Source organism: Oncorhynchus masou, chromosome 32 (assembly GCF_036934945.1).
Source record: "Oncorhynchus masou masou isolate Uvic2021 chromosome 32, UVic_Omas_1.1, whole genome shotgun sequence".
Taxonomy (NCBI): Eukaryota; Metazoa; Chordata; class Actinopteri; order Salmoniformes; family Salmonidae; genus Oncorhynchus; species Oncorhynchus masou.
The window spans coordinates 5,779,369-5,803,020 of record NC_088243.1 but is presented as its reverse complement, the minus strand read 5'-3'; the positions used below and the strand labels follow the sequence as shown (position 1 = coordinate 5,803,020).

Here is a 23,652-nt window from a genome sequence, read left to right as displayed (position 1 = left end):
GGCTACCTGCCACCTCTATGCTCTAACCACTAGGCTACCCTGCCACCTCTACACTCTAACCACTAGGCTACCTGCCTCCCCCCTCTAACCACTAGGCTACCTGCCACCTCTACACTCTAACCACTAGGCTACCTGCCTCCCCCCTCTAACCACTAGGCTACCTGCCTCCCCCCTCTAACCACTAGGCTACCTGCCACCTCTATGCTCAAACCACTAGGCTACTTGCCACCTCTACACTCTAACCACTAGGCTACCTGCCACCTCTACACTCTAACCACTAGGCTACCTGCCACCTCTACACTCTAACCACTAGGCTACCTGCCACCTCTACACTCTAACCACTAGGCTACCCTGCCACCTCTACACTCTAACCACTAGGCTACCCTGCCGCCCCAAATGTATGCTCTGTGTTGCTGGCTACTGTCATAGTACTGTCACTAAACTGTACACTATGATCAATTGTGTGTGTGTGTGTGTGTGTGTGTGTGTGTGTGTGTGTGTGTGTGTGTGTGTGTGTGTGTGTGTGTGTGGTGTAGGAGAGGCCACACTCACAGATGCTCTCACAGCTGCAGGGAAAACATATGAGGAGATCTCACAGATCGTAGCTGAGCAGGTAACACACACACACACACACACACACACATAGATAACCTATGTTCTTCCTGTCCCTGAGGCATTTCCTGTTCGTCTCTCTCCCTCCTTCCTTCCTTTTGAATACATTCTCTCTCTCTCTCTCCATCCCACCCCCTCTTTCTCTCTATGCCATTCTCTCTCTGTCTCCCACTCTGTCTCTCTCTACTATCAATCACCCTTCTCTCCCTCTGCCTCTCTCTCTCATTCTCTCATTGTCTCTGAAGGTCGAACTACAGACCCTGAGTGAAAATAAACTGTTGGGATGTATATTTCTTTCAGCCCATAAAAGACCTTCACTTCCTGATGGAAACCAACAACGAATACAAAGGGCTGCTAGGCTGCTTCCCTGATACTATCGGAGTACACAAGGTACACAACAGATACTATTCTACTACTGTCAACTATTATTATTAAGTAGTGTAGCCTGATACACGTCAGATCACGACTAAGTTGAAGAAGTCGTTTGTTGAGCAGTGCTTGATTTAGCTGGCCCGTAACAGTAGAACCAATGGAATAGTCCTAAAAGTACAAACTCCGCTCTCCAGGAGTGCTGGTCAAGCTAAATCAAGTGTGTGTGCGTGTGTGTGTGTAGGCGGCTATAGAGAAGGTGAGGGAAGGGGACAAGATGGTGGCAGCAGGGAAGATCACCACACAGGATAAAGGGACCATGGCCAAACGCATCAGCATCATGTGCTACTCACTACAAGGTAACACACACACACACACACGTTCACCTGTGTAACAAAACCTCTTACCTGCCATCTGTGTTTCCATACAGCTGAGATGAACCACTTCCATAGCAACCGTATCTATGACTACAACAGAGTCATGCAGCTCTACCTGGAAGAACAGATCAGGTTCTATGAAACGGTAAGGGGGGGCAAGAGAGAGGGAGGGTTCTATGAAAGGGGGGCAAGAGAGAGGGAGGGTTCTATGAAACGGGGGGGGCAAAGAGAGGGAGGGTTCTATGAAACGGTAAGGGGGGCAAGAGAGAGGGAGGGTTCTATGAAACGGTAAGGGGGGGGGCAAGAGAGAGGGAGGGTTCTATGAAACGGTAAGGGGGGGGCAAGAGAGAGGGAGGGTTCTATGAAACGGTAAGGGGGGGGGGCAAGAGAGAGGGAGGGTTCTATGAAACGGTAAGGGGGGCAAGAGAGAGGGAGGGTTCTATGAAACGGTAAGGGGGGGGGCAAGAGAGAGGGGAGGGTTCTATGAAACGGTAAGGGGGGCAAGAGAGGGAGGGTTCTATGAAACGGTAAGGGGGGGGGGCAAGAGAGAGGGAGGGTTCTATGAAACGGTAAGGGGGGGCAAGAGAGAGGGAGGGTTCTATGAAACGGTAAGGGGGGGGGCAAGAGAGAGGGAGGGTTCTATGAAACGGTAAGGGGGGGGGGGGGCAAGAGAGAGGGAGGGTTCTATGAAACGGTAAGGGGGGGCAAGAGAGAGGGAGGGTTCTATGAAACGGTAAGGGGGGGGCAAGAGAGAGGGAGGGTTCTATGAAACGGTAAGGGGGGGGCAAGAGAGAGGGAGGGTTCTATGAAACGGTAAGGGGGGGGGGGCAAGAGAGAGGGAGGGTTCTATGAAACGGTAAGGGGGGGGGGCAAGAGAGAGGGAGGGTTCTATGAAACGGTAAGGGGGGCAAGAGAGAGGGAGGGTTCTATGAAACGGTAAGGGGGGGCAAGAGAGAGGGAGGGGGTAAGGGGGGCAAGAGAGAGGGAGGGTTCTATGAAACGGTAAGGGGGGGGGCAAGAGAGAGGGAGGGTTCTATGAAACGGTAAGGGGGGGCAAGAGAGAGGGAGGGTTCTATGAAACGGTAAGGGGGGGGGGGGCAAGAGAGAGGGAGGGTTCTATGAAACGGTAAGGGGGGCGGGGCAAGAGAGAGGGAGGGTTCTATGAAACGGTAAGGGGGGGGGCAAGAGAGAGGGAGGGTTCTATGAAACGGTAAGGGGGGGGGGCAAGAGAGAGGGAGGGTTCTATGAAACGGTAAGGGGGGGGGGGCGGGGCAAGAGAGAGGGAGGGAGGGTTCTATGAAACGGTAAGGGGGGGGGCAAGAGAGAGGGAGGGTTCTATGAAACGGTAAGGGGGGGGGCAAGAGAGAGGGAGGGTTCTATGAAACGGTAAGGGGGGCGGGGCAAGAGAGAGGGAGGGTTCTATTAAACGGTAAGGGGGGGGGCAAGAGAGAGGGAGGGTTCTATGAAACGGTAAGGGGGGGGGGCAAGAGAGAGGGAGGGTTCTATGAAACGGTAAGGGGGGGCAAGAGAGAGGGAGGGTTCTATGAAACGGTAAGGGGGGGGGCAAGAGAGAGGGAGGGTTCTATGAAACGGTAAGGGGCGGGGCAAGAGGGGGGCGGGGCAAGAGAGAGGGAGGGTTCTATGAAACGGTAAGGGGCGGGGCAAGAGAGAGGGAGGGTTCTATGAAACGGTAAGGGGGGGGGGGCAAGAGAGAGGGAGGGTTCTATGAAACGGTAAGGGGGGGGCAAGAGAGAGGGAGGGTTCTATGAAACGGTAAGGGGGGCGGGGCAAGAGAGAGGGAGGGTTCTATGAAACGGTAAGGGGGCGGGGCAAGAGAGAGGGAGGGTTCTATTAAACGGTAAGGGGGGGGGCAAGAGAGAGGGAGGGTTCTATGAAACGGTAAGGGGGGGGGGCAAGAGAGAGGGAGGGTTCTATGAAACGGTAAGGGGGGGGGGCAAGAGAGAGGGAGGGTTCTATGAAACGGTAAGGGGGGGGCAAGAGAGAGGGAGGGTTCTATGAAACGGTAAGGGGGGGGGGGGCAAGAGGGGGGGGCAAGAGAGGGGAGGGTTCTATGAAACGGTAAGGGGGGGGGGCAAGAGAGAGGGAGGGTTCTATGAAACGGTAAGGGGGGGCAAGAGAGGGAGGGTTCTATGAAACGGTAAGGGGGGCAAGAGAGGGAGGGTTCTATGAAACGGTAAGGGGGGGCAAAGAGAGGGAGGGTTCTATGAAACGGTAAGGGGGGGGGCAAGAGAGAGGGAGGGTTCTATGAAACGGTAAGGGGGGGGGCAAGAGAGGGAGGGTTCTATGAAACGGTAAGGGGGGCAAGAGAGGGAGGGTTCTATGAAACGGTAAGGGGGGCAAGAGAGAGGGAGGGGCAAGAGAGAGGGAGGGTTCTATGAAACGGTAAGGGGGGGGGCAAGAGAGAGGGAGGGTTCTATGAAACGGTAAGGGGGGGGGGGCAAGAGAGAGGGAGGGTTCTATGAAACGGTAAGGGGGGGCAAGAGAGAGGGAGGGTTCTATGAAACGGTAAGGGGGGGGGGCAAAGAGAGGGAGGGTTCTATGAAACGGTAAGGGGGGGGGCAAGAGAGAGGGAGGGTTCTATGAAACGGTAAGGGGGAGCAAGAGAGAGGGAGGGTTCTATGAAACGGTAAGGGGGGGGCAAGAGAGAGGGAGGGTTCTATGAAACGGGGGGGGGGGGCAAAGAGAGGGAGGGTTCTATAAACGGTAAGGGGGGCAAGAGAGAGGGAGGGTTCTATGAAACGGTAAGGGGGGGCAAAGAGAGGGAGGGTTCTATGAAACGGTAAGGGGGGCAAGAGAGAGGGAGGGTTCTATGAAACGGTAAGGGGGGGGGGCAAGAGAGAGGGAGGGTTCTATGAAACGGTAAGAGGGGGGGGCAAGAGAGAGGGAGGGTTCTATGAAACGGTAAGGGGGGGCAAGAGAGAGGGAGGGTTCTATGAAACGGTAAGGGGGGGGCAAGAGAGAGGGAGGGTTCTATGAAACGGTAAGGGGGGGCAAGAGAGAGGGAGGGTTCTATGAAACGGTAAGGGGGGGCAAGAGAGAGGGAGGGTTCTATGAAACGGTAAGGGGGGGGGGCAAGAGAGAGGGAGGGTTCTATGAAACGGTAAGGGGGGGCAAGAGAGAGGGAGGGTTCTATGAAACGGTAAGGGGGGGCAAGAGAGAGGGAGGGTTCTATGAAACGGTAAGGGGGGCAAGAGAGAGGGGGGCAAGAGAGAGGGAGGGTTCTATGAAACGGTAAGGGGGGGCAAGAGAGAGGGAGGGTTCTATTAAACGGTAAGGGGGGGGGCAAGAGAGAGGGAGGGTTCTATGAAACGGTAAGGGGGGGCAAGAGAGAGGGAGGGTTCTATGAAACGGTAAGGGGGGGGGGCAAGAGAGAGGGAGGGTTCTATGAAACGGTAAGGGGGGGGGGGGGGGCAAAGAGAGGGAGGGTTCTATGAAACGGTAAGGGGGGGGCAAGAGAGAGGGAGGGTTCTATGAAACGGTAAGGGGGGGGGGGGCAAGAGAGAGGGAGGGTTCTATGAAACGGTAAGGGGGGGGCAAGAGAGAGGGAGGGTTCTATGAAACGGTAAGGGGGGCAAGAGAGAGGGAGGGTTCTATGAAACGGTAAGGGGGGGCAAGAGAGAGGGAGGGTTCTATGAAACGGTAAGGGGGGGCAAGAGAGAGGGAGGGTTCTATGAAACGGTAAGGGGGGGGCAAAGAGAGGGAGGGTTCTATTAAACGGTAAGGGGGGGCAAGAGAGGGAGGGTTCTATGAAACGGTAAGGGGGGGCAAAGAGAGGGAGGGTTCTATGAAACGGTAAGGGGGGCAAGAGAGGGAGGGTTCTATGAAACGGTAAGGGGGGGCAAGAGAGAGGGAGGGTTCTATTAAACGGTAAGGGGGGGGGGGGGCAAGAGAGAGGGAGGGTTCTATGAAACGGTAAGGGGGGGCAAGAGAGAGGGAGGGTTCTATGAAACGGTAAGGGGGGGGGCAAGAGAGGGAGGGTTCTATGAAACGGTAAGGGGGGGGCAAGAGAGAGGGAGGGTTCTATGAAACGGTAAGGGGGGCAAGAGAGGGAGGGTTCTATGAAACGGTAAGGGGGGCAAGAGAGAGGGAGGGTTCTATGAAACGGTAAGGGGGGGGGGGCAAGAGAGAGGGAGGGTTCTATGAAACGGTAAGGGGGGGCAAGAGAGGGAGGGTTCTATGAAACGGTAAGGGGGGGCAAGAGAGAGGGAGGGTTCTATGCGGTAAGGGGGGGGCAAGAGAGAGGGAGGGTTCTATGAAACGGTAAGGGGGGGCAAGAGAGAGGGAGGGTTCTATGAAACGGTAAGGGGGGGGGGGGGGGGGCAAAGAGAGGGAGGGTTCTATGAAACGGTAAGGGGGGGCAAGAGAGAGGGAGGGTTCTATGAAACGGTAAGGGGGGCAAGAGAGAGGGAGGGTTCTATGAAACGGTAAGGGGGGGCAAGAGAGAGGGAGGGTTCTATGAAACGGTAAGAGGGAGGGGGGGCAAGAGAGAGGGAGGGTTCTATGAAACGGTAAGGGGGGGGGGGCAAGAGAGAGGGAGGGTTCTATGAAACGGTAAGGGGGGGGGGAGCAAGAGAGAGAGGGTTCTATGAAACGGTAAGGGGGGGGCGGGGCAAGAGAGAGGGAGGGTTCTATGAAACGGTAAGAGAGAGAGGGGACAATTGTGTTTCATGGCCTCCCGGGTGGCGCAGTGGTTAAGGGCACTGTACTGCAGCCCCAGCTTTGCCACCAGTTCGCCCCCAGGCTCTGTCGTAACCGGCCGCGACCGGGAGGTCCGTGTGTCGATGCACAATTGGCCTAGCGTCGTCTGGGTTAGGGAGGGCTTGGTCGGTAGGTGTCCTTGTCTCATCGCGCACCAGCGACTCCTGTGGCGGGCCGGGGGCAGTGCACGCTGACCAGGTCACGAGGTGCACGGTGTTTCCTCTGACATATTGGTGCGGTTGGCTTCTGTTAAGCAGTACGGCTGGTTGGGTTGTGTATGACCATGAAATTGGGAAGAAAAAAGGGTAAAAATAAAATAAATTGTGGGGGGGGGCAAGAAAGAGGGAAGGTTCTATGAAACGGTAAGATTGTGTTTGTGTTTCATGATGTTTTTAAAGAATCATCTGTTTTAATAGAGACAATATGGTTTGAAAAGACTATGGTTTGAAAGACATTATAGTTTTGAAAGACATCCATGTGCTCTATATCACACAAGTCTAAAGAGTAATACTGTAGATGCATGCTCTGGTTAATGTTGGTGTTGTCTCCTGTTGCATGATGGTTAATGTAGTTCTCGTCTCCTGTTGCATGCTCTGGTTAGAGACAGTAGATCTAGCTGGTCTGCAATAATATAATTGAGTTGTCTCTGTATGCTGTTTAATGTACTTGTAATCTGCTATTGCATGCTCTGGTTAATGTAGTTGTTGTCTCCTGTTGTATGATTGTTAATGTAGTTTTCTTCTCATTGGTCAGATTGCAGAGAAGCTGAAGCAAACCCTGGGCCAGTTTACCACCCTGTAAAGGGAAACAAACACACACACCTTGTTCTTCTCCTTTCTGCTTCGTGGACCAACAACCTTAAACAGGATGGACTGGTGTCTGGATGATGTAGTTGGAAGACAGTATCACCCTGTGCCTTTTAACTACACAAGGATTTTACCATAACGATGTTATATTTTAATATCACAGTGCAGAACAATATGTTAAATGTTGTTTTATAACCCTCTAATTATGCCATATCTCTTTTATTTATAATATAGATATATGAAATGGTTGTATTTCGTGGTTATTTTGGTTGGATGTTTTCACTTTGTCTTATTATTCTTATTCTGGATAATGTGATTTAGAGAGGGGATACAGAGGGAGAGAGAGAGACAGAGAGGGGAGACAGAGTAGGGGAGAGAGAGACAGAGAGAGAATAGGGGATACAGAGGGGAGAGGGAGACAGACAGAGGGGAGAGAGAGAGAGACAGAGAGAGAATAGGGGATACAGAGGGGAGACAGAGAGAGAATAGGGGATACAGAGGGGAGACAGAGAGAGAATAGGGGAGAGAGAGAGAGACAGAGAGAGAATAGGGGATACAGAGAGAGAATAGGGAATATAGAGGGGAGAGAGAGACAGAGGGGAGAGAGTAGGGGAGAGAGACAGAGAGAATAGGGGATACAGAGGGAGACAGAGGGGAGAGGGAGACAGAGGGGGGAGAGAGAGAGAGAGAATAGGGGATACAGAGGGGAGAGGGAGACATACAGAGGGGAGAGGGAGACATACAGAGGGGAGAGGGAGACAGAGGGGAGAGGGAGACAGAGGGGAGAGAGAGAGTGAGAGAAAGAGGGGAGACGGAGAAAGGAGAGACAGAGAAAATAGGGGAGACAAAGAGAGAGTGGGGGAGAGAGAGGGGAGACGGAGAAAGACAGAGACAGAAAGATCATGCGATTCACACGCTCCGCCACCCCGTTCTCCTCCCACTCAAGCAAACACACTGCTGGCAGTGTTTTCCCTCCCTCCACACATACAAAGCCATTTGACTCAGTATGCCCTCTCATGTATAGAACACCTCACACACACTCCCTATGCAACACTAGAGAGTGCTCATCCGTCTCTCAATTTCCCCTCTCAATTCAATTTAAGGGCTTTATCCGCATGGGAAACATACCTTAATGTTACCAAAGCAAGTGAAATAGATAAAAGTGAAATAAACAATATAAATTAACAGCAAACATTACACTCACTGAAGTTCCAAAAGAATAAAGACATTTCAAATGTCATATTGTCTATATACAATGTTTTAACGATGTGCAAATAGTTCAAGTACAAAAAGGGAAAATAAATAAACATGGGTTGTATTTACAATGGTGTTTGTTCTTTACAAGTGCAGCTCAGTTTCCACCTCATTTTGTGGGCAGTGAGCACATAGCCTGTCTTCTCGAGAGCCATGTCTGCCTACGGCGGCCTTTCTCAATAACAATGAGTCTGTACATAGTCAAAGCTTTCCTTAATTTTGGGTCAGTCACAGTGGTCAGGTATTCTGCCACTGTGTACTCTCTGTGTAGGGCCAAATAGCATTCTAATTTGCTCTGTTTTTTGTTAATTCTTTCCAATGTGTCAAGTAATTGTCACGTTCTTTCAAAATCGAACCCAGAAGCAGACCAGGACAAGGAGAGTAGGAAGAAGGTGAGTATTTATTTACAAGTGAATATGAATGGGTAGATATATCCAGGTGGCGTAGCGGGCAGCGGTGGTGAGTTGATGGGAGTAAATTGGTGGATCCAATGGGGTAGCGGAATTCTCCGACGACCAGGCGGGAATGGGGTAAATGATCCGGGTGAGTAACTGAAGACAGAACAAACGGAGGTAAGTTTAAGGCAAGCAATACGTAAAAAACAACAAAACAAATTCTATCTAACTTGAGGCTGATACTATGGCACGACATACTGTTCATGGCTAACGATCCGGCAGGGAATGGATGTCAGGTCAGAGCTTTTGAAGGGGAGAGGTGATGATCAGGACAGGTGTGCAGATTACTGATGGGATACAGGTGCGGGTGAACATCGATCTCCCAACAAGCTAATTCGCCCGGCAACCAGACAGGGTGCGTTCCAGGACACCGGAAACACACTCCAGGACAGAAACAGGCAAACACAGACTAAGGAAGCGGGATTCGTGACAATAATTATCTTTTTGTTTTCTCATGATTTGGTTGGGTCTAATTGTGCTGCTGTCCTGGGGCTCTGTAGGGTGTGTTTGTGTTTGTGAACAGAGCCCCAGGACCAGCTTGCTTAAGGAACTCTTCTCCAGATTCATCTCTCTGTAGGTGATGGCTTTGTTGTGGAAGGTTTGGGAATCGCGTCCTTTTAGGTGGTTGTAGAATTTAACAGCTTTTTTCTGGATTTTGATAATTAGTGAGTATCGGCCTAATTCTGCTCTGCATGCATTATTTGGTGTTCTACGTTGTACGCGGAGGATATTTTTGCAGAATTCTGCGTGCAGAGTCTCAATTTGGTGTTTGTCCCATTTTGTGAAGTCTTGGTTGGTGAGCGGACCCCAGACCTCACAACCATAAAGGGCAATGGGCTCTATGACTGATTCAAGAATCTTTAGCCAAATCCTAATTGGTATGTTGAAATTTATGTTCCTTTTGATGGCATAGAATGCCCTTCTTGCCTTGTCTCTCAGATTGTTCATTGCTTTGTGGAAGTTACCTGTGGCGCTGATGTTTAGGGAAAGGTATGTATATTTTTTTGTGTGCTCTAGGGCAACAGTGTCTAGATGGAATTTGTATTTGTGGTCCTGGTGACTAGACCTTTTTTGGAACAACATTAATTTGGTCTTACTGAGATTTACTGTCAGGGCCCAGGTCTGACAGAATCTGTGCATGAGATCTAGGTGCTGCTGTAGGCCCTCCTTGGTTGGTGACAGAAGCACCAGATCATCAGCAAAGAGCAGACATTTGACTTCGGATTCTAGTAGGGTGAGGCCGGGTGCTGCAGACTTTTCTGGTGCTCGCGCCAATTCGTTGATATAAATGTTGAAGAGGGTGGGGCTTAAGCTGCATCCCTGTCTCACCCCACAACCCTGTGTGAAGACATTTGTGTGTTTTTTTGCCAATTTTAACCTCACACTTGTTGTTTTTGTACATGGATTTTATAATGTCGTATGTTTTACCCCCAACACCATATTCCATCAGTTTGTATAGCAGACCCTCATGCCATATTGAGTTGAAGACTTTTTTTAAATCAACAAAGCATGAGAAGACATTGCCTTTGTTTGTTTGGATTTGTTTTGGATGGTTTGTTTGGATGTCAATTATGGTGTGCAGGGTGAATACATGGTCTGTTGTATGGTAATTTGGTAAAAAGCCAATTTGACATTTGCTCAGTACATTTTTGTCATTGAGGAAATGTACGAGTCTGCTGTTAATGATAATGCAGAGGATTTTCCCAAGGTTACTGTTGACGCATATTCCACGGTAGTTATTGGGGTCAAATTTGTCTCCACTTTTGTGGATTGGGGTGATCAGTCCTTGGTTCCAAATATTGGGGAAGATGCCAGAGCTAAGGATGATGTCAAAGAGTTTTAGTATAGCCAATTGGAATTTGTTGTCTGTATATTTAATCATTTCTTTGAGGATACCATCAACAGCACAGGCCTTTTTGGGTTGGAGGGTTTTTATTTTGTCCTGTAACTCATTCAATGTAATTGGAGAATCCAGTGGGTTCTGGTAGTCTTTAATAGTTGATTCTAAGATCTGTATTTGATCATGTATGTGTTTTTGCTCTTTATTCTTTGTTATAGAGCCAAAAAGATTGGAGAAGTGGTTTACGCATACATCTCCATTTTGGATAGATAATTCTTCGTGTTGTTGTTTGTTTAGTGTTTTCCAATTTTCCCAGAAGTGGTTAGGGTCTATGGATTCTTCAATTACATTGAGCTGATTTCTGACATGCTGTTCCTTCTTTTTCCGTAGTGTATTTCTGTATTGTTTTAGTGATTCACCAAAGTGAAGGCGTAGACTCAGGTTTTCCGGGTCTCTATGTTTTTGGTTGGACAGGTTTCTTTCTTAGATTTTTGCATTCTTCATCAAACCATTTGTCATTATTGTTAATTTTCTTCGGTTTTCTATTTGTGATTTTTAGATTTGATAGGGAAGCTGAGAGGTCAAACATACTGTTAAGATTTTCTACTGCCAAGTTTACACCTTCACTATTGCAGTGGAACGTTTTACACAGGAAATTGTCTAAAAGGGATTGAATTTGTTGTTGCCTAATTGTTTTTTGGTAGGTTTCCAAACTGCATTCCTTCCATCTATAGCATTTCTTAATGTTTCTCAGTTCCTTTGGCTTTGATGCCTCATGATTGAGTACTGCTCTGTTTAAGTAGACTGTGATTTTGCTGTGGTCTGATAGGGGTGTCAGTGGGCTGACTGTGAACGCTCTGAGAGACTCTGGGTTGAGGTCAGTGATAAAGTAGTCTACAGTACTACTGCCAAGAGATGAGCTATAGGTGTACCTACCATAGGAATCCCCTCGAAGCCTACCATTGACTATGTACATACCCAGCGTGCGACAGAGCTGCAGGAGATGTGACCCGTTTTTGTTGGTTATGTTGTCGTAGTTGTGCCTAGGGGGGCATATGTGTGAGGGAATGCTGTCAGGGAATGCTGTCACCTCCAGGCAGGTGTTTGTCCCCCTGTGTGCTGAGGGTGTCAGGTTCTTGTCCGGTTCTGGCATTTAGGTCGCCACAGACTAGTACATGTCCCTGGGCCTGGAAATGATTGATTTCCCCCTCCAGGATGGAGAAGCTGTCTTCATTAAAGTATGGGGATTCTAGTGGGGGGATATAGGTAGCACACAGGAGGATATTTTTCTCTGTTAAGATAATTTCCTTTTACATTTCTAGCCAAATGTAAAATGTTCCTGTTTTGATTCATCTAATAGAGTGAGTTAGGTCTGCTCTATAACAAATTAGCATACCCCCTGAGTCCCTTCCCTGTTTCACACCTGGTAGTTTGGTGGATGGGACGACCAGCTCTCAATAACCTACAGTAGGGGCAACCAGTGGATCCATCTCAATAACCTACAGTAGGGGCAACCAGTGGATCCATCTCAATAACCTACAGTAGGGGCAACCAGTGGATCCATCTCTATAACCTACAGTAGGGGCAACCAGTGGATCCATCTCAATAACCTACAGTAGGGGTTACAGTCTCTGTAACCTAGAGGGCAACCAGTGGATCCATCTCAATAACCTACAGTAGGGGCAACCAGTGGATCCATCTCAATAACCTACAGTAGGGGTTACAGTCTCTGTAACCTAGAGGGCAACCAGTGGATCCATCTCAATAACCTACAGTAGGGGCAACCAGTGGATCCATCTCAATAACCTACAGTAGGGGCAACCAGTGGATCCATCTCAATAACCTACAGTAGGGGCAACCAGTGGATCCATCTCAATAACCTACAGTAGGGGCAACCAGTGGATCCATCTCAATAACCTACAGTAGGGGCAACCAGTGGATCCATCTCAATAACCTACAGTAGGGGCAACCAGTGGATCCATCTCAATAACCTACAGTAGGGGCAACCAGTGGATCCATCTCAATAACCTACAGTAGGGGCAACCAGTGGATCCATCTCAATAACCTACAGTAGGGGCAACCAGTGGATCAATCTCAATAACCTACAGTAGGGGCAACCAGTGGATCCATCTCAATAACCTACAGTAGGGGCAACCAGTGGATCCATCTCAATAACCTACAGTAGGGGTTACAGTCTCTGTAACCTAGAGGGCAACCAGTGGATCCATCTCAATAACCTACAGTAGGGGTTACAGTCTCTGTAACCTAGAGGGCAACCAGTGGATCCATCTCAATAACCTACAGTAGGGGCAACCAGTGGATCCATCTCAATAACCTACAGTAGGGGCAACCAGTGGATCCATCTCGATAACCTACAGTAGGGGCAACCAGTGGATCCATCTCAATAACCTACAGTAGGGGCAACCAGTGGATCCATCTCAATAACCTACAGTAGGGGCAACCAGTGGATCCATCTCAATAACCTACAGTAGGGGCAACCAGTGGATCCATCTCAATAACCTACAGTAGGGGCAACCAGTGGATCCATCTCAATAACCTACAGTAGGGGCAACCAGTGGATCCATCTCAATAACCTACAGTAGGGGCAACCAGTGGATCCATCTCAATAACCTACAGTAGGGGCAACCAGTGGATCCATCTCAATAACCTACAGTAGGGGCAACCAGTGGATCCATCTCAATAACCTACAGTAGGGGTTACAGTCTCTGTAACCTAGAGGGCAACCAGTGGATCCATCTCAATAACCTACAGTAGGGGCAACCAGTGGATCCATCTCAATAACCTACAGTAGGGGTTACAGTCTCTGTAACCTAGAGGGCAACCAGTGGATCCATCTCTATACCATATTTCTTGTAGGATGTCTGTATTTCCGATTTCTTTGATGAAGTTCAAGGTTCCTGCTCTTTAGGCCAAAGGCAGATGACCTCAGGCCTTGGATATTCCAGGATGAAATAGTAAAGGCCTCCGATTTCTCTCTCTGTGCTTGGAGGCTTTTAACTTTAGGACCAAATATAAAATAAACATTGATGAAGGCAACATGTTATCTATATTTGTGACTCGTTTCAGGGCACTTGGTGTATGTCACACGTCACTACTTCACAGGAGAGACATTTGAGCATAAACATGCCTTCTGAAACATGTCATCTTTCAAGTGTCTTAATAAACATGTCATCTTTCAAGTGTCTTAATAAACATGTCATCTTTCAAGTGTCTTAATAAACATGTCATCTTTCAAGTGTCTTAATAAACATGTCATCTTTCAAGTGTCTTAATAAACATGTCATCTTTCAAGTGTCTTAATAATAAACTTGTCATCTGTAAATACAAAAATAAAATGTTTTAAATTATGAGCCTAGTTAGTGTGGGCTGGACATGCTAAGAGATGAGTTCTGATTGGTCTGCCATGTAGCACGCTTCTGTCTCTAACATGAGCTGCTCAGTATGTGTAGGTGATCCTTTCTATCACAGTTTGCTCTCCTCTTTCTGGAGGACGATCGTGCCATGCTGACTAATCTTGGACTCTGTAAATTAATCGGACAATGAGGAAATCCCTTTTTTTTTGGTAAAAAACAAACATTTTAATTGAACCAGACATTGTAGAGTCTTCTGAAACGGCAATCAACAACAGTATAGTTGTCACGGAAGAAGTTGACCAAGTTTTGACGTCATTGTAATGCCCGGTGGAAGCACAGTATGATAGCTAAGGAGTAGGAGAAAACTCCAAATACTATATATAAGGAGTCGAAAAGAGAACACACAGAAGGCTTTTGTTTACTCGTGTCTGCGGATTACATCTTCAAACTAAGAGCAACCATGGCATTCGTGACGGAGAGGGATCAGCGTTCGTCCATGTCTACGGGTAAAAGAGTCTAGCTAACTACATTTTAATAAGATAGTAAACATTTCTAATTTTGTAAGAAAGTCATTTTCATTGCAAGTTAAAGCGTACTGTTAGCTAGCTAGCTTACGTCAGCTGGCTCGCTCGCCAGCTAACGTTAAGTGTACGATCTGTGTAGTAATATTATTAGTACAGTATCTCAGAAAACCATTTGCATTGCTAGTTATAGCCTAATGTTAGCTAGCTAGCTAACATTGAAACTAGTTGGTTTCGAGCGCTGCCAGTTTGTTGGGGCTCCCGGGTGACGCAGCAGTCTAAGGCACTGCATCTCAGTGCTAGAGGTATCACTACAGACCCTAGTTCGATCCCGGGCTGTATCACAACCGGCCGTGAATTGGGAGTCCCATAGTCCCATAGGGCGGTGCACATAGGGCAGCATCGTCCGGGTTAGTGGAGGGATTGACCGGGGTAGGGCGTCACTGTAAATAAGAATTTGTTCTTAACTGACTTGTCTAGTTTCAGATTCATGCACAGTAGTAACGTTGGGATTATAGTTCATTGTTTAGCTAGCTAGCTACATGTCTAAACAAAATACTCCATTATGCAAGTAATCATTTCACTGTACCAACTATACCTCCTGTATCCTGTGCATGTGACGAATAAACTTTGATTTATGTTGTGTTGTGTTTACCAGAGACGGTAATGTGAAGATAACATGACCTGCACCAAAGTCAAATTAACGTTAAGCCCATAGTCATGTAGAATGCACTGTTTTTATTTCGTCACAATCACAACCGTAAGCTTTTTTCTGCAATTAGCTCGCTATTAACTTGCAACTAATGATCTTGTTGTGAGTTTTATATTTTCCTGTAATATTGAATACATATTTGCAAAAGAGAAGACATTGTCAGCTATAATATGGTGATTATATCAACTGACTAGCCAGATAACTTAACGTTAGCTAGCTAGCTAACAAGCTAGAAATGAACCAAAACATTGTTTAGATAGTTGCTTTTAGTTACCTGGTTTGCTAGATTGACACACAGTGCCTTGCAAAATAATTCATCCCCCTTGGCGATTTTCCTATTTTGTTGCATTACAACCTGTAATTTTAAATTGATTTTTATTTGAATTTCATGTAATGGACATAGACAAAATAGTCATAATTGATGAAGTGAAATGAAAAAAATAACTTATTTCAAAAAAATCCAAAAAATAAAAACTGGAAAAGTGGTGCGTGCGTATGTATTCACCCCCTTTGCTATTGATGGAGTTCACCTTGGGGTCATGATAGGGGCTGCACAAAATGTTTGATGTATTATAATAATTGATTATGCTTATGTTGTAGTAATATATATTATATATTTATTATAAGGATTAAAATTGTTCCACTTTTCTTTTATAGTCTCTGCCTCTTATAAAGAAACTGTCTGAAAGATGTGTGAGTTATTGCAGTCAAAACAGGGTGTCTGTGAGAAAGCTCCTAAAGGCTAAAAGAGATTAATAGACACAGACCCTGCAGGGGAGTGAAAGAGATAAGAGACCAGTCAGACATACCACTATAAATCAACTTGGGGAGTGGACATTTACTGCTGAGCCTTTAGAAAACACTGAAACTATTAGTTGTATAGCTGTGTATGCATGGGCTTGGTCTCATGAGGAGAAGGTAATGATGTAGGCAGTGACATCACTAGGGGTTGACTGCAAGCATTATAAAACTTGGACCCTTTACTATTTTGCAGAACTTACTATGAAACATACTATGTTCCCTTTGTCAACTTCTGTCTGCGATTGCATTAATAAATTAATTGATTTACTTAAAGATATTGACTGAATGCTAATTTCACCAATAAGCAAATGATTGACAAGGAACAAGGAACGAACCACAACACTATGAAGCCCCTAAATAAGATCTGGTACAACCAATTACCTTCAGAAGTCACATAATTAGTTAAATAAAGTACACCTGTGTACAATATAAATGTTACATGATCTGTCACATGTTCTCAGTATATATACTCCTGTTCTGAAAGGCCCCATAGTCTGAAACACCACTAAGCAAAGGGCACCACCAAGCAAGCTGCACCATGAAGACCAATGAGCTCTCCAAACAGGTCAGGGACAAAGTTGTGGAGAAGTACAGATCAGGGTTTGGTTATAAAAAAATATCTGAAACTTTGAACATCCCACGGAGCACTATTAAATCCATTATTCAAAAATGGAAAGAATATTGCACCACAACAAACCTGCCACGAGTGAGCCGCCCACCAAAACTCAAGGACCAGGCAAGGAGGGCATTAATCAGAGAGGCAACAAGGAGACCAAAGATAATCCTGAAGGATCTGCAAAACTCCACAGTGGAGATTGGAGTATCTGTCCGTAGGACCACTTTAAGCTGGACACTCCACAGAGCTGGGCTTAACGGAAGAGTGGCCAGAAAAAAAGCCATTGTTTAAAGAAAAAAATAAGCAAACACGTTTGGTGTTCGCCAATAGGCATGTGGGAGACTCTGTAAACATATTGAAGTAGGTACTCTGGTCAGATGGGATTAAAGTTGAGCTTTTTGGCCATCAAGGATAACACTATGTCTGGCGCAAACCCAACACCTCTCATCACACCGAGAACACCCTCCCCACAGTGAGGCATGGTGGTGGCAGCATCATGCTGTGGGCATGTTTTTCATCGGCAGGAACTGAGAAACTGGTCAGATATGAAGGAATGATTGATGGTGCTAAATACAGGGAAATTCTTGAGGGAAACCTGTTTCAGTCTTCCAGAGATTGAGACTGGGACGGACGTTCACCTTCCAGTAGGACAATGACCCTAAGCATGCTGCTAAAGCAACACTCGAGTGGTTTAAGGGGAGATTTAAATGTCTTGGAATGTCTAGTCAAAATCCAGACCCCAATCCAATTGAGAATCTGTGGTATGACGTAAAGATTGCTGTACACCAGCGGAAACCATCCAACTTGAAGGAGCTGGAGCAGTTTTGCCTTAAAGAATGGGCAAAAATCTCAGTGGCTTGATGTGCCAAGCTCATAGAGACATACCACAAGAGACCTGCAGCTGTAATTGCTGCAAAAGGTGGCTCTACCAAGTATTGACTTTGGGGGGGTGAATAGTTATGCACGCTCAACTAATGTTTTTTTGTCTTATTTCTTATTTGTTTCACAATAAAACATATTTTGCATCTTCAAAGTTGTAGGCATGTTGTGTAAATCAAATGATACAAACTCCCCCAAAATTATTTTTTAATTCCAGGTTGTAAGGCAACAAAATAGGAAAAATGCCAAGAGGGTGAATACTTTCACAAGCCACTGTATAATACATTAATTGTTAAATGCTTTATTGCTGTTGAAATACACCAGTTATGCTATATTGGACCACCAGTCGTTTTTGTGTCTTATACTTTTTTTTTTTACTCCGGCAAGTCTGTCGGACGACAATAGAATGTCTATGATGTCGCAGCGACAACATTCTACAGACATGTCTATGATGTCACAACGACAACATTCTACAGACATGTCTATGATGTCACAACGACAACATTCTGCAGACATGTCTATGATGTCACAACGACAACATTCTGCAGACATGTCTATGATGTCACAGCGACAACATTCTGCAGACATGTCTATGATGTCACAACGACAACATTCTGCAGACATGTCTATGATGTCACAGCGACAACATTCTGCAGACATGTCTATGATGTCACAACGACAACATTCTGCAGACATGTCTATGATGTCACAGCGACAACATTCTGCAGACATGTCTATGATGTCACAGCGACAACATTCTGCAGACATGTCTATGATGTCACAGCGACAACATTCTGCAGACATGTCTATGATGTCACAGCGACAACATTCTGCAGACATGTCTATGATGTCACAGCGACAACATTCTGCAGACATGTCTATGATGTCACAACGACAACATTCTGCAGACATGTCTATGATGTCACAACGACAACATTCTACAGACATGTCTATGATGTCACAACGACAACATTCTACAGACATGTCTATGATGTCACAACGACAACATTCTACAGACATGTCTATGATGTCACAACGACAACATTCTACAGACATGTCTATGATGTCACAACGACAACATTCTACAGACATGTCTATGTCACAACGACAACATTCTGCAGACATGTCTATGATGTCACAGCGACAACATTCTGCAGACATGTCTATGATGTCACAGCGACAACATTCTGCAGACATGTCTATGATGTCACAGCGACAACATTCTGCAGACATGTCTATGATGTCACAGCGACAACATTCTGCAGACATGTCTATGATGTCACAGCGACAACATTCTGCAGACATGTCTATGATGTCACAGCGACAACATTCTGCAGACATGTCTATGATGTCACAACGACAACATTCTGCAGACATGTCTATGATGTCACAGCGACAACATTCTACAGACATGTCTATGATGTCACAGCGACAACATTCTACAGACATTTCTATGATGTCACTACCGTACTCACTCTGTTTAATACACTACCGTACTCTGTTTAATACACTACCGTACTCACTCTGTTTAATACACTACCGTACTCACTCTGTTTAATACACTACCGTACTCACTCTGTTTAATACACTACCGTACTCTGTTTAATACACTACCGTACTCACTCTGTTTAGCACATGGCCTCACATGTGACTCCTTAAAGAGATGGTTGGGGCTTAGGCTTAAGAGGGTGTGAACGATACTGAATGGGTGTAGACAAAGAAGAGCCCTCCAGTAGGTGTACCAGAACAACTCAAGGGTAATTTTCTCAAAAGTAGAATTACAAGTTTATCAACTTTCAAAGCAGAATTACTTTCCCCATTGTTCCTCAACTGTAGTGTATGACATTCCATTTTCTAGCTCTGAGTCTCTACTTTTATCCGATGTAAAAAAAAAAACACTATTTCAAATTTTTCTACATAAGATCGAGCCGGTCGGTCACATTTAGAATGTTCCCTGATACTCTCCAGCACTCTGATTCATACGAAAGGATTACAACGCCTTGGTGAACAATGCCTTTAATAGTTACATCGCCAAAACAGCACTTTGGGAAATGAATCCCAGTCTAAAAGTCTTTAGCCGTAAACAGCAGGGAAATGATTTGCATGCAATACAATCCCCAGTTGCAGTTTTCCAAATCCCTTTCCATTTCAGATGTTATGGGTATTCAAGCCAAAACTCTGTGTTGTGAGGGCTTGTCACCCATAATGTACTGTTCGTGTTGCCATAAAGTCATATAAAGTTATAATAGAAATTCATAATATGTAATGTTCTCAACCTGTACATCTACATTTTTATTTATACGTCCTCTATTCTGCAGTTGTTACTTTGCTTCAACATAGTGCTGCTGTGTTGACTATCCAGGAACATATCCGGAACATTCCTGTCATAGAATGAGGAATGAGAGGTTCTATCCTTATGGCAACCTCAGGGAAACGTCTGTCGCTGTACCAGGAAGGAATGTTCAGTATGATGGTTACTAGTGATTGGGGGATGCAGTGTCAGTGATTTAGTTTTCCTGCTTGGTTGGCTCAGAAATGGATGTTAAATAGATATTTTTTATGTTTCTGTGTGTGTTAGTACTATTATGTATGTGTGCGTATGTGTGTGTGTGTGTGTTTGTGCTACAGTGTGGTGGGAAGGTCAACAGTGCAGCCCTGGTAGGAAACTGGCCGGTGAACTTTGACCTTATAACAGGAAGTAGTGGAAGTGAAGAGAGGGTCTTCTCCAAATCTGACTGAGCAGGGTTTTATAAAAGACATAATTCAGCTTCACACACACACACAGTCCTTTTTAGACGGTCATAAGTTTCGCTACACTCGCATTAACATCTGGTAACCATGTGTATGTGACAAATAAAATGTGATTTGATTTGAGTACGTGTATAATGCTTTTAATTGTCGTGCCAATTTTTATATTCCCTCTCTCGCTCTCTCATTTTCTACATTGGGGCGGCAGGGTAGCCTAGTCGTTAGAGCGTTGGACTAGTAACCGGAAGGTTGCAAGTTCAAACCCCCAAGCTGACAAGGTACAAATCTGTCGTTCTGCCCCTGAACAGGCAGTTCACCCACTGTTCCTAGGCCGTCATTGAAAATAAGAATTTGTTCTTAACTGACTTGCCTAGTTAAATAAAGGTAAAATAAAAAAATAAATAAAAATTGTTACGTTACAGCCTTATTGTAAAATTGATCAGATGTTGTAAATGACTATTGTTGCTGGAAATGACAGTTTTTTATGGAATATCTACAGCCCATTATCTGCAACCAATACTCCTGTGGTCCAATGTTGTGTTAGTTAATCCAAGTTTATCATTTTAAAAGGCTAATTGATCATTAAAAAACCCTTATGTTAGCACAGCTGAAAACTGTTGTACTGAATACTTAAAGAAGCAATAAAACTGTCCTTCTTTAGACTAGTTGAGTATCTGGAGCATCAGCATTTCTGGGTTCAGTTACAGGCTCAAAATGGCCAGAAACAAAGAACTTTCTTCTGAAACTCGTCAGTCTATTCTTGTTCTGAGAAATGAAGGCTATTCGAATGCGAGAAATTGCCAAGAAACCGAAGATCTCGTACAACGCTGTGTACTACTCCCTTCACAGAACAGCGCAAACTGGCTCTAACCAGAATAGAAAGAGGAGTGGGAGGACCCGGTGCACAACTGAGCAAGACGACAAGTATATTAGAGTGTCTAGTTTCAGAAACAGATACCTCACAAGTCCTCAACTGGCAGCTTCATTAAATAGTACCCGCAAAACACCAGTCTCAACGTCAACAGTGAAGAGGTAACTCCGGGATGCTGGCCTTCTAGGCAGAGTTGCAAAGAAAACGCCATTTCTCAGACTGGCCATTGAAAAGAAAAGATTAAGATGGGAAAAAGAACACAGACACTGGACAGAGGAAGATTGGAAAAAAGTGTTATGGACAGACGAATCCAAGTTTGAGCTGTTCGGATCACAAAGAACTTTCGGGAGACGCAGAAAAAATGAAAAGATTCTGGAGGAGTGCTTGACGCCATCTGTCAAGCATGGTGGAGGCAATGTGATGGTCGGGGGGGGGCTTTGGTGGTGGTAAAGTGGAAGACTTGTGTGTACAGGGAAAAAGGTATCTTAAAGAAGGAAGGCTATCATTCTGTTTTTCAACACCATGTCATATCCTGAGGACGGCACTTAATTGGAGACAATTTCCTCCTACAACATAACAATGACCCAAAGCACAGCTCCAAACTATGCAATAACTATTTAGGGAAGAAGCAGTCAGCTGGTATTCTGTCTATAATGGAGTGGCCAGCACAGTCATCGGATCTCAACCCTATTGAGCTGTTGTGGGAGGAGCTTGACCGTATGGCACGTAAGAATGACCCATCAAGCCAATCCAACTTGTGGGAGGTGCTTCAGGAAGCATGGGGTGAAATCTCTTCAGATTACCTCAACAAATTGACAGCTAGAATGCCTAAGGTCTGCAAGGCTGTAATTGCTGCAAATGGAGGATTCTTTGACAAAAGTAAAGTTTGAAGGACACAATTACTATTTCAATTAAAAAATCATTATTTATAACCTTGTCAACGTCTTGACTATATTTCCTTTTCATCTTGCAACTCATGGAAAACAAGGACATTTCTAAGTGAACCCAAACTTTTGTACAGTAGTGTATATACAGTACACGGAAACAAAATTATAAACTCAACACAGGAATTTTTGGTCCCATGTTTCATGAACTGAAATGAAAGATACCAGAACAAAAAGCATATTTTGTGCACAAACTTGTTTACATCCCTGTTAGTGAGCACTTCTCCTTTGCCAAGATGGGCGAGCAGCTTGCTGATGTCAACATTGTGAACAGAGTCCTCAATGAGTTTATGGTATGGGCAAGCATAAGCTATGGACAACGAATACAATTGCATTTTATCGATGGCAATTTGAATGCAAAGAGATACCGTGACTAGATCCTGAGGCCCATTGTCATTCCATTCATCCGCCCCCATCATCATGTTTTAGCATTATGCACAGCCCCATGTCGCAAGGATCTATACACAATTCCTGGAAGCTGAAAATGTCCCAGTTCTTCCGTGGCGGCCTGCATACTCACCAGACATGACACCCCAGTGAGCATGTTTGGGATGCTCTGGATTGATGTGTTCGACATTGTGTTCGAGTTCCTGCCCCTATCTAGCAACTTCACACAGCCATTGACAAGGAGTGGGACATTCCACAGGCCACAATAAAACAGCCTGATCAACTCTATGCGAAGGAGATGTGTCACGCTGCATGAGGCAAATGGTCACACCTGATACAGGGATGTTGGCCCATGTTGACTCCAAGAAGGCTCCAATTGGATACCACGAAATTGGGGAGAAAAAGGGGTAAATAGGGGTAAAAAAAATAAAAATAAAGACAAAAATAAACCTATAACCCCGTTCAAAGGGGTCAATAATTTGTCTTGCCCCTTTCACCCTCTGAATGGCACAGTTACACAATTCATGTCTCAAGGCTTAAAACTCCTTATTTAACCTGTCCCCTCCACTTCATCAAACACTGATTTGAAGTGGATTTAACAGGTGACATCAATAAGAGATCATAGCTTTAACCTGATCAGTCTGTCATGGAAAGAGCAGGTGTTCCTAATGTTTTGTATACTCAGTGCATATCCTCCCTCCCTCGCCATGTCATTGACATAGAGGCTTATGATAAGCCAGAGGAGATAAAGTTATCAGGGGGAAGAGAGCTTAAGGACTGAACAACACAAACTGTATACACACACATACACTCTCACATACACACATCTTTACCCCCGTGTCTAAGCCTTCAAGTCAGGTAGGAACTGGGGCATCATATCTTTAACCCCGTGTCTAAGCCTTCAAGTCAGGTAGGAACTGGGTCATCATATCTTTACCCCCGTGTCTAAGCCTTCAAGTCAGGTAGGAACTGGGTCACCCCCGTGTCTAAGCCTTCAAGTCAGGTAGGAACTGGGGCATCATATCTTTACCCCGTGTCTAAGCCTTCAAGTCAGGTAGGAACTGGGTCATCATATCTTTACCCCCGTGTCTAAGCCTTCAAGTCAGGTAGGAACTGGGTCATCATATCTTTAACCCCGTGTCTAAGCCTTCAAGTCAGGTAGGAACTGGGGCATCATATCTTTACCCCCGTGTCTAAGCCTTCAAGTCAGGTAGGAACTGGGTCATCATATCTTTAACCCCGTGACGAAGCCTTCAAGTCAGGTAGGAACTGGGGCATCATATCTTTACCCCCGTGTCTAAGCCTTCAAGTCAGGTATGAACTGGGGCATCATATCTTTAACCCCGTGACGAAGCCTTCAAGTCAGG

General features: G+C 45.7%; 2 protein-coding genes across 2 annotated transcripts in view; one reads left to right on the top strand and one right to left on the bottom strand.

The window, feature by feature from the left end:
• snx9a (sorting nexin 9a) overlaps positions 1 to 8,208 on the top strand; it is a 32,676-nt gene extending 24,468 nt beyond the window's left edge. Inside the window, exons 14-18 of the mRNA XM_064953170.1 lie at positions 537 to 613; positions 913 to 1,002; positions 1,226 to 1,340; positions 1,412 to 1,503; positions 6,831 to 8,208. Coding sequence (XP_064809242.1) covers positions 537 to 613; positions 913 to 1,002; positions 1,226 to 1,340; positions 1,412 to 1,503; positions 6,831 to 6,878 — 422 coding nt within the window. The 3' untranslated portion in view covers positions 6,879 to 8,208. The remainder of the gene's footprint in view (positions 1 to 536; positions 614 to 912; positions 1,003 to 1,225; positions 1,341 to 1,411; positions 1,504 to 6,830) is intronic.
• Positions 8,209 to 8,525: 317 nt separating this feature from the next.
• The window catches only part of LOC135525499 (angiopoietin-related protein 7), a 62,085-nt gene continuing 46,958 nt past the window's right edge, over positions 8,526 to 23,652 (bottom strand). The window contains exon 9 of the mRNA XM_064953171.1: positions 8,526 to 8,688. The gene's annotated coding sequence lies outside the window, so the exon portion shown is untranslated. The remainder of the gene's footprint in view (positions 8,689 to 23,652) is intronic.